The sequence below is a fragment of the Bubalus bubalis genome, chromosome 8, assembly GCF_019923935.1.
Source record: "Bubalus bubalis isolate 160015118507 breed Murrah chromosome 8, NDDB_SH_1, whole genome shotgun sequence".
NCBI classification, from domain to species: Eukaryota; Metazoa; Chordata; class Mammalia; order Artiodactyla; family Bovidae; genus Bubalus; species Bubalus bubalis.
Window position 1 is genome coordinate 111,151,898 of NC_059164.1, and position 17,832 is coordinate 111,169,729.

Consider the following 17,832-nt stretch of genomic DNA (forward strand, 5'->3'; position numbering starts at 1 on the left):
CTCCATAAACGTTAAAGCCTTCCTGTGTATCTTCAGCGGTTGTCATATTTTCCGACTCGGTTGTTACAGAAGATTTTCCTAACAAGTGATTTGGATCAGAATGATAGATCACTGCCCGCTGAGATTCCTGCCCAATGTATTTTCATTAATCGCTTCATTAATGAATTAAGACTCAAGGGTGTTAGTGGTATTTATAGATAAATCAACGCCAGGCAGAATCACTGATGGCACAATCAAGATTCAAAAACTTCTGAGTAGTCTGTATCCTTCCAAGCAAAAGAAATAAATTTTAATATAATATAGGTAAATTTTAGCTTTTGGTTCAAGTCATCAGCTGCATATATGAAGGAAGGGGAAGAGATGAAAGTAATCTATGGAGACAAACTAGCAATTTTATTTTACATGAGCTGGGTAAAAATAATATAAAATGTGCCAAAAGCCGACTCTGTCAAGTGCAATAGGGTAGCATACTGATTACTACATACTGTTATGATGTAACTATTTCAGGAAGCCTTTTTTTGTTTGTTTCAAACTAAACTTTTAATTTTGTATTGGGGCGTAGCTGATTAACAATGTTGTGGTAGTTTCTGGTGAACAGGGAAGGGACTCAGCCATACATATACATGGATCCATTCTCCCCCAAACCCCCCTCCCAGGCAGGCCACCACATAACATTGAGGAGAGTTCCCTGTGCTACACAATAGGTCCTTGTTGGTTATCCATTTTGAATATAGCAGTGTGTACATGACCTCTGCAAACTCCCTAACTATCCCTTCCCCTCGGCAACCCCAAGTTCCCTAACAACAGGTACTAAGTGGATGGAGGAACCATAGCAGTTTCCCATGTGTGCCACCAGATGGCGCCAAAGCAGTTAGTTGCTATTTAGCAACAGGGACCAACCTAGACAGCATATCAAAAAGCTGTTACCTTACTTTGCCGACAAAGATCTGTCTAGTCAAAGCTATGGTTTTACCAGGAGTCATGTACAGATGTGAGGGTTGGACTCTAAAGAAAGCAGAGCGCTGAAGAATTGATGCTTTTGAACTGTGGTATTGGAGAAGACTCTTGAGAGTCCCTTGGACAGCAAGGAGATCCAACCAGTCAATCCTAAAGGAAATCAGTCCTGAATATTCATTGGAAGGACTGATGCTGAAGCTGAAATTCCAATACTTTGGCCACCTGATGTGAAGAACTGACTCATTTGAAAAGACCCTGGTGCTGAGAAAGATTGAAGGCAGGAGGAGAAGGGGATAACAGAAGATGAGATGATTGGATGGCGTCACCGACTCAATGGACATGAGTTTGAGTAAACTCCGGGAGTTGGTGAAGGACAGGGAGGCCTGGCATGCTGCAGTCTGTGAGGTCGCAAAGAGTCGGACATGACTGAGTGACTGAACTGATAGTCACCTCTGCCCCAGGGAAACAATAAAGTAGAAAAATATTAATATTTAAGGTTGTCTGGCCAGAACATGTGTTTTGTTAACGAAGCACTTGAAATCGTAGCAAACTTTTCAAAATTGTAGTCGAACTTGGCCAATGTTGGCTTTAATCGTGTTTTTTTAGACTTTTATCACAGTGCTACCAGATACCCAGGCACAAAAAAACCTCACAGTACCAGTCCTGCAGGTCAGAACTCTCCAGATTCCTAAGCTGCGATGACTCTTGGACTCTTAATCTTGAATATTCAATAAGCTCTAGGTTTCGAGTAAGCAGTCTCAAGATTCCAGTGTAGATGGTCATTAATAATTAACCATCATTCCTCAAAGCGGCCAGTCCTCCTCCTGGCCAGTGAGATTGGTCCCCTCCCCACACTTCCTGCCTGCCTCTCCTCCCCCTGCTCCTCGCCTCCCCAAGCAGGCCTGCACCCTGCAGCTTTGCCCATGCTGGCCCACCTCTAGCGAGTCTAGTTTCGGAAGTTTGTGCCCCAGCACGTAGCTACTGTACCCAGTTCCCACAGAAAGGACCTGCTGGATAGGACAAAAGTGTTTCCTTCTAACCCACACCTTACTTTATGCTCTCCTGAGCAGGTATTAAACTAATTTCAGAAAAACAAAAGGGTACAAAAGAGATTTTTTTCCCCCAGGTGGTTACAAGGAACACAGAAAGTTCTAAGAGCTCACAGTTGGAGAAACAACTAGAATGTTTGGGTTGTAAAAGTTCAGCTAAGGCAATAGCCAGTTAGGGCACAAAGGATTCTGGGACAGCGGCATTCACACTTTTGCGTGGGAAGCATAATCAGACGTGTGACAGCCATTGTCTGTAAGCTCTTCCCATCTGCTTCGTTTTTAACTCCCTCTGTTGCCAACCCAGCTCCACTCTGAAAGGTCAGCTCTGCTAGAGCAATGGTGTCTTTGCCCCCTCCAGGCTCTGATGTCCCTGCACTGTGGCAGAAAGGAGAAATCACCTCGTTTGTACAAGCAAGAAAACTGTGACCCAGATATCTCAACATTTGAATGTACATATTCTTGCATGCTTGCCCACTCAGTCCTGTCTGACTCTCTGTGGCCCCAGGGCTGTAGCCCGCCAGACTCCTCTGTCTGTGGGATTTCCCAGCCAAGAATACTGGAGTGGGGTGCCATTTCCTATTCCAGGAAATCTTCCTGATATAGAGATCAAACCTGCATCTCCTGCCTCTCCTGCATTGGCAGACAGGTTCTTTACTACCTGAGTCACCAGGGAAGCCTCGCACGTATTCACACACATTAATATATTCATATTCACATTTGAACACACACACACATATATATATTCTGAAGAATGATATTGGTGTCCTGGTAGATAAACCCAAATGGGGAAAAAATAAGTGCAGTAAGATGATGCTCAAAAAAATCACTATACATGTAGCCTACTCTATCTCAGGGGTCAATACTAGAGACTGAATCAAGCAGATTTTACTCTGTTAAAATGAGTGAAGGTCTTAGTCCAGCAGCCACAGAAAAGGTGTGTGAGCTGGAGAAGAACTCATAAAAGGTCTTCATGTACAAGCTCAAATCATTTTCCAGTAACCCCAGCGAGGGCTGGGATGACCTCCTATTTTCTCAGGCTGGTATTTTGGAGTCAGCACTGATGAAATAAGATCCAGAAACTGAGTCTGGAAAAGTGACATCATCCCTCAGGGAAGATCCGAGTCCATGCAGGATGTGACATTCTTCTAAAAGTGTCTCTCCTTTTCCTCCTGCAGCTGGATCACTATCCTTCCGTGAGTTACCACCTGCCAAGTTCATCCGACACGCTCTTCAATTCTCCCAAGGCGCTCTTCCTAGGAAAAGTCATAGGTAAGAAATTTGGGATAAACTGCCCATGTAATATTTCCTAAAGCTGCTCATTGGCCTTTGAAATGCGTCGTAATTGGTTGTTGAGGCTCCTACATCTGTGATGGTGATAAAACCTGTGTCGTTTGGTGCGTGACAAACTAAAACACGGGTGAAACCGTGTATCTGCTCCCAGTTTCTTTATCTAAAATCTGTTCTTTGGTTTATTACAGAGCTCTACCCACTAACAATATTTAATATAACTTTTTCCTATTCTAAGTATTCAACATGGTTCTGTCTTCCTCTCACTGTCGAGAAGGATACCTGATTTTTTTTTAAACTGTTTTCTAGATTTCTTGTTTGGACTATGCTGGGTCTCCGTTGCTGCTGGTACTTTTCTCCAGTTGTGGCAAGTGGGGGCTGCTCTCTAGTTGCGGTACACGGGCTTCTCATTGCAGTAGCTTCCTTGTTGCAGGCAGGCTCTAGGGCGCTCAGGCTTCAGTAGTTGTGGCACGTGGGCTCAATAGTTGCAGCTCCCAGGCTCTGGAGCACAGGCTCAGTAGCTGGGGTGCACAGGCTTAGTTGCTCCCGGCATCTGAAATCTTCCCGGATTGGGGATCAAACCCGTGTGTCCTGCATTGGCAGGTGGATTCTTCACCACCGAGCCACCCGGGAAGCCCTACCTATATTATTTGCAATCAGAAGGCTGATAGGAATTGGGAAATTGTGACAGAATCCCCCTACATGTGATTGTGAATTTAGAAGCCACTTGGCCCTTCTCTTTACTACAGATCAGAGCTGTCGAGATTAACTCTGGATGTGATTGGTTACATATTTTAAGTGATGAATATAAAGCCAATGACATTTTTTTTTCTGTAAGAGAACTCTATATTGCGAACCCAAAATGGAGCTCGTAAGTGGGTGATGTGCTGGCCAAAGCCAGAGGAGGGGGGCTGCTCTATGATCAGAATGCTCTTAATTGTTAAAAGCACTCATTTTTAAAAGATGAGGACAGGGGAACCTAGCAGATAATGAAAAGAACAGGGGGCCAAACCCATAACAACAAGTAACAATAGTATATACTTACAGAGGAACTTTCTATGGGCCAAGATCCATGTCAAGTGCTTCAGATACACAAACACATTTAATCTTCTTAGTAATTCCATGAGATAATCAAGGTATCATCTCCACTTTACAGCTGAGAAAACTGAGCCATCAAGAGATTACGTATTGTGCCCAAGGCCACCTACTTAAGGGTGGAATCAAAAGGTTTTCCAGGACAGTCAGATACCTGTGTCTCTCTGTTCCTGACCACCATGCTGTAACCTCTGTGATGGTGGACTTAGGAACGAAACAGAAAGACGGAAGAAGAGGATTTGGGCAACAGAGGCTGGCCTGTTGAGGGACAAGCCCGACATCCCATGTCAGAAAGCAGCCAAGAGCAAAGTGTATTCCAGGACTTAGAACCGGGGACACACCAGGCGAGACAGCGGGCAAACAGAGGCGTGGGTTGCGTCCCAGGAAAGGGCCACGCCCTCAGCAAAAAGGCAGAGCGGAGTGGCAGTAGCTTAATCAGTGGGTGAAAGTGGAAAAGGAAAGGCAGCCCAGACCACGGGCCGCCTGCTGTTCGAGGCATCGGGCTAATCATCTTCCGTGTGCAAATGTGACAACGTACTGTCAAAGCAGCTCAGGGAAGCAAGACGTATGATCATTGTCCTCATTTTACAGATGAGGAAGGTGAAGCTGAGCAGGGTCAGTTTGCCGGAGTTACTTGACTGCTGTGTGGAAAAGCAGAGTTGTGAAGCTGGGTCTCTCTGATGAGAGTCCACAAACAAAAGGTCTAGTCAGTAAGGGTCAAGGTCCAGAAGGAAATGCAGCAGAAAAACAAATAATGCTGTTATAATTTATTTACACATGCCAACGTAGTCAGTGGCGTAGAGCCCTGGCGTCTGCAGGCATGCACCCCGCGGTGTCGCTGAGTGCCCACTTGCCGCCACATGCATTCCACAACTCAGTGAAGAATAGCAGGAAATTTTAAGTGCTCCTTCAGGGCTGACTCCATCCAAACAAACTCTACACTATGATACTGTGATATTCCTAAAGATACTGCTCTATGATATTCCTAAAGTAACACCCAGCATGAACATACCGGAAACAATGGACTTTATTTCTTTCATGAAACTTGCAAAGTCAAGTTTGACAGGTACGTTGGGTGAATGCCAGTTTCCTTCACTATGAGTAGCACTCTTATTCATCAGGATTTCAAGTCAGGTGACTAAATTGACACTAAAGCAAAACTGCAATATGCAATGAGGCACGAACCTTCAAGGTCATGAACAAATAACATCATAAGAGAAATCTTCGATAAGTAAGAATCGACTCTGCTCGAGATGTGCTGAGCTAAAACCATTATATGAATTTCAGGTATATGAGTAATACACCCAGAGTTTTCTTTTCACCAAAGGAAAATTCTGCCATGTAAATAAACTAACTGTGCATGTGATAAGTTACATAAAGAAATAGAAACCTGTAAGGACATCCACAGCCCCAACAGGGGGGGGACCTCATGGCCTCAGGCACGTGAGGCTAAGTTAAGGCTCCGCTTTGGGTCTCACGCGAGACTTCTATTCAAGACTGACTCTCATCCACACCAGCCCCAGAGCTCTCTGCAGGCCACAGGACAGGGTCTCAAAGTCCCACTGCATCCTAACAAGGAGCACTCTTTGTGACCTCATGGACAACAGGCCTCCAGGCTCCCCTCTATCCAGGGGATTTTTCAGGCAAGAATACTGGAGTAGAATTGCCATTTCCTCCTCCAAGGGAACAAGGAGCAAGTGCTCAATAAATATTTGTTAGATTAATAAAGAGTAGAAGGGAAAGAAATGATAAGCTTATCACTGTAGACATGTCCTGCAGTGTGAGAGGGTGCCGATAAGGATGCTAAGACGATAAAACTAGCACAGAGGTGAGATCTTCCCACACAGCTTGCAGTCTCGTTTTCCTAAAGGCAGGCGTCTGACAATAATGCAGTAAAAGCATGTAGGCTTTGGAATCAGGCAGAGAGGGTGTGGCAGTCAGCTGGTCAGCTCGTGCTGCTGTAAAATCCCCCAGACTAGACAGCTAAGCGACAGGCGTTTATTTCTCACAAGTTCTGAAGGCTGGAAAGTTGGAGATCAAGGTAGCAGCATAGCAGGTGTCTGGTGAGGGCCCAGCTCCTCGTTTGCAGACGCCTGTCTTCTCGTCATATCCTCATGCGATGGAGAGAAGTAAGCTCTCTCCCGTCTCTTCTTGGGTGTGTGCGCTCAGTCTCTTCAGTCGTGTCCAACTCTTTGTGACCCGATGGACGGTAGCCCACCAGGCTCCTCTGTCCGTGGGATTATCCCGGCAGGAATACTGGAGTGGGTTGCCATTTCCTCCTCCAGGGGGCTCTTCTTAGAGGGACAATAATCTCATTCAGGAGGGCTCCGCCCTCACGATCTGATCCCAGATCCATCCCTTTGGGGGTTAGGATTTCAACATACTAATCTAGAGAGACACAAGCCCTCAGTCTGTAGTCGCCACTGGTGTTTGAATCTGGGCTCTGCCCCTCATCAGCATTGAACCCTTGGGTTCAGTACTTGAACCTCCCAGAGCCTGGGTCTGTCAGTTACAAAATGGGAACACAGTGCCTGCTTGCAAGCTGTTAGCTTCCTGAAGCTAACAGGACGCTAACAGTGTTGTCTTCTTACTTGTTAATTTATCTATTTGCAGCAGCCACATCAGTGCCTAACGTATGTCAAGTGCTCAAAAAAATATTTGTGGAGTAAATAAACTACCTTTTTAGTATTAAGCGAATAACATCTTAAGAAATACCCCATGTAATACTTGGTAATAATAAACCAAAAAAACGATGACTGTTTTTGGATGCTGGCTCTGTGGCAGTGTGGTATGTGTTTTAGTATATAGTGCTGCCTATCGTCCTCATGACACCGGCCTGGACCACTGTTACCCTCACTGTATGGGAAAAGGAATGAAGATTCAGGAAGGTTATTTTCTTCAAGCAGGCTTTCCAGCAGCAGCACTGTTGTCTTTTGGGGTCAGATACACAATTTTTCGTTGTGGTGGTTGACTTGTGCTTTGTGGGGTGCTTAGCTGCTTCCCGGTGCTCTACCCACTGGCTACAAGTCACACCCCCCAGTTGTGACAGCCATCAGTGACTCAGATGTGGCCAAATGCTCCCCCAAGGGTAGAATCACCGCCCATTGAGAACCACTGACTTAACATCTCCCTAGTCATTGGCAGGGGAGGCCTTTGAAACAGGTGTGTGACACCAAGAGCTAGGCATTCCTGCTGGTAACACCTGCAACTTTCAGAAGGATGAAGAAGCAAGGAAGAGATCTGATACCTTGGAGATAAATTCTGTTAGTACCATCTAAGGAGTCACAGTGAGGACCTCAGAAAACATGTGGGTGCCTGGCTAAGCTAATCACCCGCCATCTCCTCCAGCCAGTGTTCCTTAAAAATGTGGTCATTTAGCAGGAACAGGATTGGTGAGATCTCTCTTTGAAACTGACATTCACGTCAGTGAGAAGCAACCAATATGCTTTCACCAGCTATGTAAATGTCCATCAGACAGCTGAACTTCAAATGGCTCTCTCATGTACTCCACTAAGGTTTTGACACCCCCTTGTGATCCACGCCCCCAAGTTGTTGAGTCAGCTGCTAATCAGAAACTGATCACATAAAAGAAGGAAAAGGAGATGTATCTAAATAAATTAATAGGACTTCACATGGAGCTCTTTGATGAGCACTGCTTGAAAAAGGACACGTAAAAAGGATGAAAGAAGGGTAGTTAATCCACGACAAGTGTGACTTCTAAAGGGAGCGGCAGAAATATATTCTAGAAATAAAACTGTGAACGCTGTCAACCGGCAACAGAATTTTGGAATGAGTTGTGACATTTCTGAATCCTGAGAGAAGGAAGCCAGGATCCCCAGCAATGAGCAAAGCTTCACAAAGTATAAATTTCACCAGACCTAGTTATGTCCATCATTTACTAGCTGAATGATGTCATGGACTTTATATATCTGATTTTCAACAACAGATTTAATAGTCTTTCAAGAGAATCTATAAGTCAATTGGAAGCCTGTAGCAGAGTCTTCTGTGCTACTCATCTCTTTCCCCAACATTTCTATCAGTGCCTTGGATAAAGACACAAATAGAATGTTTATTAAGTTTGCAAATGCCACAAAGCTGAGAGGGATGGTTTAATAAGCTGGATGATAAAAAACGCTTTAAAAGCATCTTGGCAGGCTGGAAAGATAGGATAAAAATAATAAGATGGACTATAATAGAGATAAACATAATTCTTGCACTTAGACCAGAAGGAAAAAAAAAAAAGAAGAAGCATATAAGTAGAAGATGAAAGACTCCTGGTATCATAAAAGACTCAGGGGTGGGGGTGGTTTTACGGACATTTTGATGTGTGGTGACTGATTTTTAAATAAATATAATACTGAAGTACGTTAATAAGAGAATTGTGTACACAGCAAGAAGTATAGGCAGACCTCAGCTGGGATGTCATGGCCGATCCTAAGCATCACATTTTAAGAAGTCTTTTAAGAAGACCAAATAGGTAAAGGATCCATAAGGGGGGAAAAATCAAAAGACTTGGAGATACTTACACCAATAAAAAGATATGATTTAAGAGACACGAAAGAATCCATTTTTCAGTCTTGACAACTGCCCCATAAAAGAAGAATTAGGCTTTGTAGAGGCTTACTCCAAGGCAACAGAGTCACCAAGTGGGAGGAAAATTTCAGTCTGGAAGAACTTCCTAATAGCTAAAACTATTCAAAAATGAGGAGCCACTCTTTTGAAGTAGTGGAGCTTCCAATATTGAGAGTATTGAACAAAAGCTAGATTAAAATGTGTCCTGTACTTTGAGGAGTTTCCTGGCTTGAGTGAGACCAACTTGCATAAAGCCTAAAAACCCTTGAAACTGTAAGATGATGATGGCTTTTTTGAAAGGTGAAAAATGCGATACCAAAGCTGAGAAGGTTCTCCTGTTCATGTGAGAATTCAAAGGATAGTTGTGTTTAGGGTTCCTTGATGGCACACACCATTGTGGATGTAGTATAGGTGTGAATTTAGAAGAATGTCAGTATCGACTGCTCCTCACATCATTGTACATTCTGTGTTATTAAACCGATAGCCTCTGTTTTCAGGATTGCAATACTCATTTTAATTTCCTTTTTGGAAAGTAAAATCTGAACCCACCTTTTATTTGTTTTTCAAATTAACTATTCATGTCATGGCCATGTAGTACCAAATCATAAGATAGACCTACTCTGTAGGGAAAATGTATCAATTCTTCTGTGTGAGCTTGAGAAACTGGTAATGCCGAGTGACCGTTGCTTTAATGACCAGGGCTGTTTGTCAGAGGCAAGGTCTGAAGTGGTCAAATTAAAGGTCAGTGCTGATCCATTTGAACTTAATACACTTTGTGAGTCGTCTTGGTCCCAGAAACTTTTTTTCAGACTACCACTATAGAAGCAACTGAGATAGAAGATCTGCAATAGACCTGTTGGAAGCCACCAGATGATTTCCATTGTATCTCAAATGTGAATATTATGATCCTTGGTAAAGAAATCCTTAGTCTAAGGTTTTCCAAAAATTTGGCAAAGCCTCCCGACACAGCAGGAAGTGACATACCGCTATGCTCATTCATGGATGAGGTGATATACTCTGGTAGGCATCATGCTGCTCAGTGAGTATTTCCAGCCAAAAAATGTGATGAGTAGAAAATACATGTGCTGTTTCTAGGCAAGAACACTTAATTGCTGATGCAAGACCTTCTGGGGTCCTTCTGTCCCTTTGATATGGTGGCCAACAAACCTCAAGACTGGTTGTTCCCTCGACAGGATCCCTCTGTGACCACAATGAACAGAGCACCATGTCAACTTAGGATGAACCTACAGCCTCCAAAGAAAAAAAAAAAAAAAAAAAAAAAAACCTTTGCATCCTTAAGTTAGCAAGTCTACAGGGCTATTTGTTACTGCAGCGCCACAACCCATCCTGATTGATACGTAAGGATTGCAGTTAAGAGCAGTCTTTGCGATCACACTTGTGGGTTTGCATTCTTACTCTGTCACTTACTAATAGTTTGGCAAGTTACTTAGCATCTTGGGCATTCTGTTTCCTCATGTATTAAACAGGAATAGTAATGGCCACTGCTTTGCAGGATTCAACAAAATAAGGCATGCTTAATAGGAAGCATGGGGTCTGCCCCATAGTATAGGTGTAATAAACATTAGTTATTTGTATTAAATCATAATTAAACAAGCATGTAATCATCATTTGTCACACACCAGGCATTGTATACGCCACTGGAACACCTATGATGTCCAAGACAGGCACAGTTTCTTACAGGGGCTTAAGTTCTAACTGGAAGAGAGCAGCCAGTGTTGAAAGGCAATTCGAAGTGGAAGGACCTGTGGCAGGATAAATGGAAGGTGGAAATACTGGGTTCTTTGAGAGCAAGAAGGGGGAGCATTAACCCAGTCTAGGAGGTAAGGGAAGGCACCCCAGGGGATGTGGCACAGAAGCTGCAATCTGAGTGATAGGTTAGAGTTATCTGGGCAAAGGAATGGGGAGGAGCAGAGGGCAGAAAGGGGAGAGGTTTTTCAGTTCTCTGTTTTGTACAACAGCCCAGCCAGCACTCTGTGGCTTGAATAATACTTTATGATTTCACACAAGTTTGTGGCCTGACTCTTCTGCTTCATGTGGTCTCAGCCAGGACATAAGAATGACTGAATGGTGCATAGTGGCCTCAGTCACGTGGGTGCCCAGGAGTTTCCCTGGAGTTTCCCTGGGGCTCTCAGCCAGGGGCCTCGGTTCTCCCGCCCAGACACACCCCCCACCTCCGGCCCCACCTCCAAGGCTTGACCTCATGGCTGCCTGGGCTTCCTCCCATCATGGCGGCTGGTCTCTATGAAAGAGCCTTGGAAAAAGCAAAGGTACAAACTGGAGGTCCCTAAGACCCAGCCTCAGAGCTCACGCACACCCTCCTCACTAGCGGCTATTGGCCAGATCTGGGCTCCAGCCCAGATCCCAGGAAAGGCTAAGCAGACTCTGCTTCTTGACGGTTCAGTGATAAGGTCACTCTGCAAAGGAGCGTGCAGGTGAGCGGTATTATTTCCGTCTTTGAAAACAGTGTGCCATGAGGGAAATTTGAGGAACCACAGCAAGTTTCATTCAGAAGGGTTGAAACTAGAGTAAGAAGAAGCAGGTGATCAAAATGTAGCAGCAGAAAGCTGGGTTCAGATCCAAACATGCTTCTGAAGGACACCCAAATGTCCTGACAGCCCCAGGACTGTCCCAATCGCCTCCTGCCAGGACAAGGGTGAATTATTAGCAATGGCCACATTCACTTTAAAAATGTGGCCCAATATATTGATGAATTGTACGGTCACCCATCATGTTTTAGGTTCTCCAAGGAGGAACTCCTGAGGTCAGAAGAGGAGCCCCTTGGTGGAGTAGTAGCAAGGACTGAGGATGTGAATACCAGCTTATTTGGGAGAGGAGCCCAGGAAATCCCAGTAGGGGAGTGGAGAAGTGAAACCAGGAAAAGAATGGCAATTATCAGGCCACTCAGGTTGCGAGTAAGTGGTGTTCAGGACCACGGGGGACAGTGGGGGACAGTGCAGCACCAGGGACTCGCTTCTCCTCCTTCCCACCCGGCCTGACTCAGGCCTGCTGAGTTAACTCCCCAGCAGTGCAGGCCCGCAACTCCCACTCCGCACACCCCGCCCCACCCTGCCCCAGGCCAGGAGAAGGCACTGGGCTCAGGGTATCACAGTCAGCCTTCTTTGGAATCCAAGGTGAATGCAGAGGCTTCGCCATATTACAGGATTCAGCCCCAAGTCACATTAAGGTTTTAACGTTATCCTGGAGGCTAAAAGCAGTCATGGAAGGATTGTTTTTAAATCAAAAGAATAACCTGCTCAGATGGATGTTTTTAGAAAAATAACACCATCTGCAGAGTGGAGAATGATTAACAGGAAGTGAGTGAGAGGCTTCAGGGAGACCAAAGTGGGGGTTGCTATGGTTGTCACACAGTTGCACATTGTCAGGCATGAAACAACTCGGATGTTCACAGACAATACAGTGTCTCCATCTGTCAGTGGTGAGTGGGCTTCCCTGGTGGCTCAGCTGGTAAAGAGTCTGCCTGCAATGCAGGAGACTTGGGTTCGACCCCTGGATTGGGAAGATCCCCTGGAGAAGGGAAAGGCTACCCACTCCAGTATTCTGGGCTGGAAAATTCCATGGACTATACAGTTCAGTTCAGTCGCTCAGTCGTGTCCAACTCTTTGCGACCCCATGAACCGCAGCACACCAGGCCTCCCTGTCCATCACCAACTCCCAGAGTTCACTCAAACTCACGTCCATCGAGTCAGTGATGCCATCCAGCCATCTCATCCTCTGTCGTCCCCTTCTCCTCCTGCCCCCAGTCCCTCCCAGCATCAGAGTCTTTTCCAAAGAGTCAACTCTTTGCATGAGGTGGCCAAAGTACTGGAGTTTCAGCTTCAGCATCAGCCCTTCCAAAGAACACCCAGGACTGATCTCCTTTAGAATGGACTGGTTGGATCTTCTTGCAGTCCAAGGGACTCTCAAGAGTCTTCTCCAACACCACAGTTCAAAAGCATCCATTCTTCGACGCTCAGCCCATGGGGTTGCAAATAGTCGGACATGACTGAGCGACTTTCACTCTCACTGAGTGGCAAGGGCAGATACACAACGTCCAGTCCAGCTCACTGCTCAGTCTGACTTGGCTGTTTCAGCAGTCCCTTCCATCATCTCTGATCCTCCTGAATGACAATGCTCGGTCTCTCACGTGGCCTTCCCATCCCCTGCTTCCTTCTGTGTGTGTGCAGGTGTGTGGAATATAGAAGGGGATGGACAGTGAGACATTATCACTTACATGTTCCTTTAACATCATCACAAGGAGGGACGCATGTCATCACTGGTCCTCCCTTGAGTTTGCAAGGGCTGCCATCAAATGGCCTCCAGCCCAGTGCTGGGTCCCTGGGTGCACATCTGGCCTTGGGTGCTAAGATCTGAGGTTGATGAACTTATAGTCCCTCCTTGACCGAGGCAGTGCTTCCAGAGACCATCCGCCATTGCTGCATTTGTGTTTCTGTCCTGCGCTGGGGGGCAGGGGCAGAGCCCTGAGTCTGTGTCGTGTCCTCCCCCCTCCCCACGACAGCTGCACGGTGGAATCTTCAGCTTCATCTCAAGGTTTACTCCTCACAAAAGAAAGGCTGGGAGGAGCCAGAGACCCATCTGCTCACTCTTCTTTTCTCTCCTGATGAGGCTGGGTGGTCAGGTGTTGGTGCAAGCCCCCTGCACAGCAGGCTTCTCCCATAGCCTCTCATGAGGAAGCTGGGCAGGAGACCCCTGCCCCATAAGCCCCCTGCCCACTCTCCGAGCCAAAGCTTAGGTCCTCTCTCCCTCTGAACCTTTCCTTTTCCTCATAGTTTTCTTGGGCTTTTAAAAAAGAAAATTGTTTTAATTTGTTCTACCAGTTAGCTGTCTATCCCCAAAAAGAAGTACAGATAACATGCAGTTCCAACAGTCACTTTTTCTCACTGATCTGCGGGTCAGCTAAGGGCTGAGGGCTCTGTGATACACCGGTCAGCTTCTTCCCAGGACCTCAGCGTTTCACAGGCAAATTCACATCAAGCCGGTGGCGGAGAAACAGACAGTCGTGTCAACACTTGTCAAGCCCTTGTTCTTGCCTTGCCCACTAAACATGCCATTGTCCAAATGAAGCCATTTGACCAAATCCAGAGACAAAGAGAAGAGAAACAGACTCTGCTTTCCCAGTCGTGGCAAGAGGGTGTGGTCCCTGAGCAGGAGAGAGGATTCAAGGGATGTTGATGTTCCCTCCATTAAATCCCCCTGCAGTTAAGAAAGAGCTTTATGTCTTTCCCTTGGTGGCTGGAAGAATCAGTATTGCCTCTGTGTCACAGGAAGACCCTGTGGCCTGATGGCTACAGGATAGCCTTTTGTCCTTGATGGCTTAAAAGGTATGAGTAAAGGAATTTGGGGAAATCATTTATTCACTCAAAAGTACGTTGGCTGCTTATGTATGCCAGGTGGTAGCGATGAAACAATGACTAAAACAGAAAATGCCTTTGATGTGAGGCATGCACCCTAGTGGGCATGAACAGGCTGAGAAAATAATTGTGTGATCTGATGTCAGCCAGTAGTAAATGTGATAAAGAAAAACAAAGGAGGATTTGGGTCAGTGCTCTCAGAGGAGATGGGAAGAGGTGGTGTTTAAACAGGGTGAGGGCAACGATGTACAGACATCTGGAGGGAACGTGTCCTGGGAAGCATGGAAGGTGATGCAAAGGCTGGGAGGCTGAGGTAGAGGCATATGCCTGGCTCGTTCAAGGAACAGCAAGAAAACCAGGGTGGCTGGACCACAGTGGTGACAGACAGAGCTATAGTGTCAGCCAGCAGCCAGACATTGGGTCGTAGACCATTATGGAGATGAGGTGGGAAGCAGCAGACAGTTCAGTTCAGTTCAGTTCACTCAGTCATGTCTGCCTCTTTGCAACCCCATGGACTGCAGCACACCAGGCCTCCCTGTCCATCACCAACTCCCAGAGCTTGCTCAAACTCATGTCCATTGAGTCGGTGATGCCATCCAACCATCCAATCCTCTGTCATCCCCTTCTCCTCCCCCCTCAGCATTGATCCAACTGAGGTAATAGGAACGTTATCCACCTGCTGGGCGCTGTGCTAACCACAGCAGGGGTGGGCGGGGAAGGACAGGAGGGACTGAAGGGACCAGCAGAATTTCAGCTGTAGAGACCAGATGGCAGTCTAGCGCTGAAACAAGCACTGGCACAGTGGAGAAGCAATGGGACAGGAATATGTTGAAGGAAGATCCCACAGTGTTTGGTGATAGATAGAAGCTGGTAGGTGGAAAAAAAGGGCCAAGATGGTTTCCCAGGATTTTGGCCTGAATAACTCGGTAAATGGTGGTGCTATTTACTGAGAATGACATTGGGAGAGAAGTGGCTTGGGGACCAGGAGATAAAAATGAAGATTTCTGTTCTGGGCAAGTTCCAGAGTGTTCCGTGGACGTGCAGTCCCGTGATGCATGTCAGAAGCTGAACACTCCTGGAAGAATCCTCCCTTCTCCCCTCTCCACCCCCTGCCGCCCACCTCTACCCCCTGCCCACCTCCCCAGGCAGATGGCATCTTGGTTTGACTAGGACACAGTCATTAGTCAGAAAAGCTAAAAAGAATAAAGCTCCACCAGGAAATAATACCAGTGCTATCTCCATACCATGGGGTACTGCTCAGTGACAGACAGGCACCAACTACTGCTACACAAAACCACTTGGATAAATCTCTAGGGAATTAATCTGAGGGAATGGCCAATCCCCAGAGACTGCACACCTAATGATTCCATTTACATGACATCTTTGAAACGACAAAATTTTAGAAATAGAGGACAGCTTAGTGCTTGCCGGCAGTGGTGACAGGTTTGTGAGGGAGGGGGAAAGAGAAGCCAAGGGGCCTGTGGATATGAAAGGGGAACATGAGGTATCCTACCAGTTGGATTTGTTCATTATCTGCCTGCAGTGGTCAATGGCCAAGCCCACACAGGTGACCCAATTGTATGGAATCAAATACACACGCTCACACACACACTGATACAAAGTCTGAGTGCCAAGGTGAATTGTATCGAGCTCAATATCCTGATTGTGACATTCCACAATAGTTTTGCAAAATGTTTCCTTTGAGGAAAGCTGGGAAAAATATACAAGAAACCTCTCTGTATTATTTCCATAACTGCATGCGATTCAATAGTTACCTCAATACAAATTTCAATTTTAGAGAAATAACCTAAGTAAGAAATCTGTATGCCTCCTGAGAAATCTGTGGGCAGGTCAAGAAGCAACAGTTAGAACTGGACATGGAACAACAGACTGGTTCCAAATAGGAAAAGGAGTATGTCAAGGCTGTATATTGTCACCCTGCTTATTTAACTTATATGCAGAGTACATCATGTGAAATGCCAGGCTGGATGTAGCACAAGCTGGAATTAAGATTGCTGGGAGAAATATCAATAACCTCAGATATGCAGATGACACCACCCTTATGGCAGAAAGCGAAGAACTAAAGAGCCTCTTGATGAAAGAAGAAAGTGAAAAAGTTGGCTTAAAACTCAACATTCAGAAAACTAAGATCATGGCATCTGGTCCCATCACTGCATGGCGAATAGATGGGGAAACAATGGAAACAGTGACAGGCTTTATTTGGGGGGCTCCAAAATCACTGCAGATGGTGACTGCAGCCATGAAATTAAAAGATGCTTGCTCCTTGGAATAAAAGTTATGACCAACCTAGACGACATATTAAAAAGCAGAGACATTACTTTGCCAACAAATGTCCGCCTAGTCAAAGCTATGGTTTTTCCAATAGTCATGTATGGATTTGAGAGTTAGACTGTGAAGAAAGCTGAGTGCCAAAGAATTGATGCTTTTGAACTGCAGTGTTGGAGAAGACTCTTGAGAGTCCCTTGGACTGCAAGGAGATCCAACCAGTCCATCCTAAAGGAATTCAGTCCTGAATATTCATTGGAAGGACTGATGTTGAAGCTGAAACTCCAATACTTTGGCCACCTGATGCAAAGAACTGACTCATTGGAAAAGACCTTGATGTTGTGAAAGATTGAAGGCAGGAGGAAAAGGGGATGACAGAGGATGAGATGGCTGGATGGAATTACTGACTTGCTGGACATGAGTTTGAGCAAGCTCTGGGAGTTGGTAATGGACAGGGAAGCCTGGCGTGCTGCAGTCCATGGGGTAGTAAGGAGTCAGACACCACTGAGTGACTGAACTGAACTGAACTGAATCAAAGTAAAAGAGGATCTAGTCCCTACTCTTCTCTAGACTCATTTATTCGTGGGATGGTGTTTAGTGTCTACCAGAGGCTGGTACACAAGATCCTGCAGAAGGGTGATGGGCAAGGAGGAGGAGGATACAGCCATCACACCATTTCCTTGTTCACCCATGTCTTGCTTGCCTTTGCATTTTTTAACAGAAACAGAGAAAAATGTTGTAGATAACCTGCTACTCTTTTCAGAAAGAGTTCCTGACAGTCTCCTGCGTAGGATGAGGCAAAATTGATAAATGAACAAATGGCAAATAGTTAATTGAGATTCCTCCTCGGTTGCCTTCAGCTTTTATTATAATGATTAAAGAAGTCGTAAAATGCTGATGAGAAAGCTTATTTAAGTGATAGGCAAGAAATAATATTTCTTGAAGAGAAGCAATTATATCTAATTTTTCTTGTCCTTAAGAAAATTTAAATCTTAATGTCCAAAATCTTTTCAAGGCTGAAGGAAGCCTTCTATTTAGAAGGCATTTCTCCTGTGAGTTATACTTTGAGGTTACCTTCTCATTCTTTTTTAATCACATTAGTAACTTTCATTCTTAGACATCCGTATGGGTTTTTTCCATCATCATTACCTTCATACAGTCATAGAAACATCCAAGATATAATTTAATTAAACCAT

The 17,832-nt window shown here is 45.4% G+C and overlaps 1 protein-coding gene across 1 annotated transcript in view; it reads left to right on the top strand.

The window, feature by feature from the left end:
* CNTNAP2 (contactin associated protein 2) overlaps positions 1–17,832 on the top strand; it is a 2,308,807-nt gene that overhangs the window by 2,161,778 nt on the left and 129,197 nt on the right. Inside the window, exon 21 of the mRNA XM_025292067.3 lies at positions 3,182–3,275. Within this exon, the coding sequence (XP_025147852.3) occupies positions 3,182–3,275 (94 nt within the window). The remainder of the gene's footprint in view (positions 1–3,181; positions 3,276–17,832) is intronic.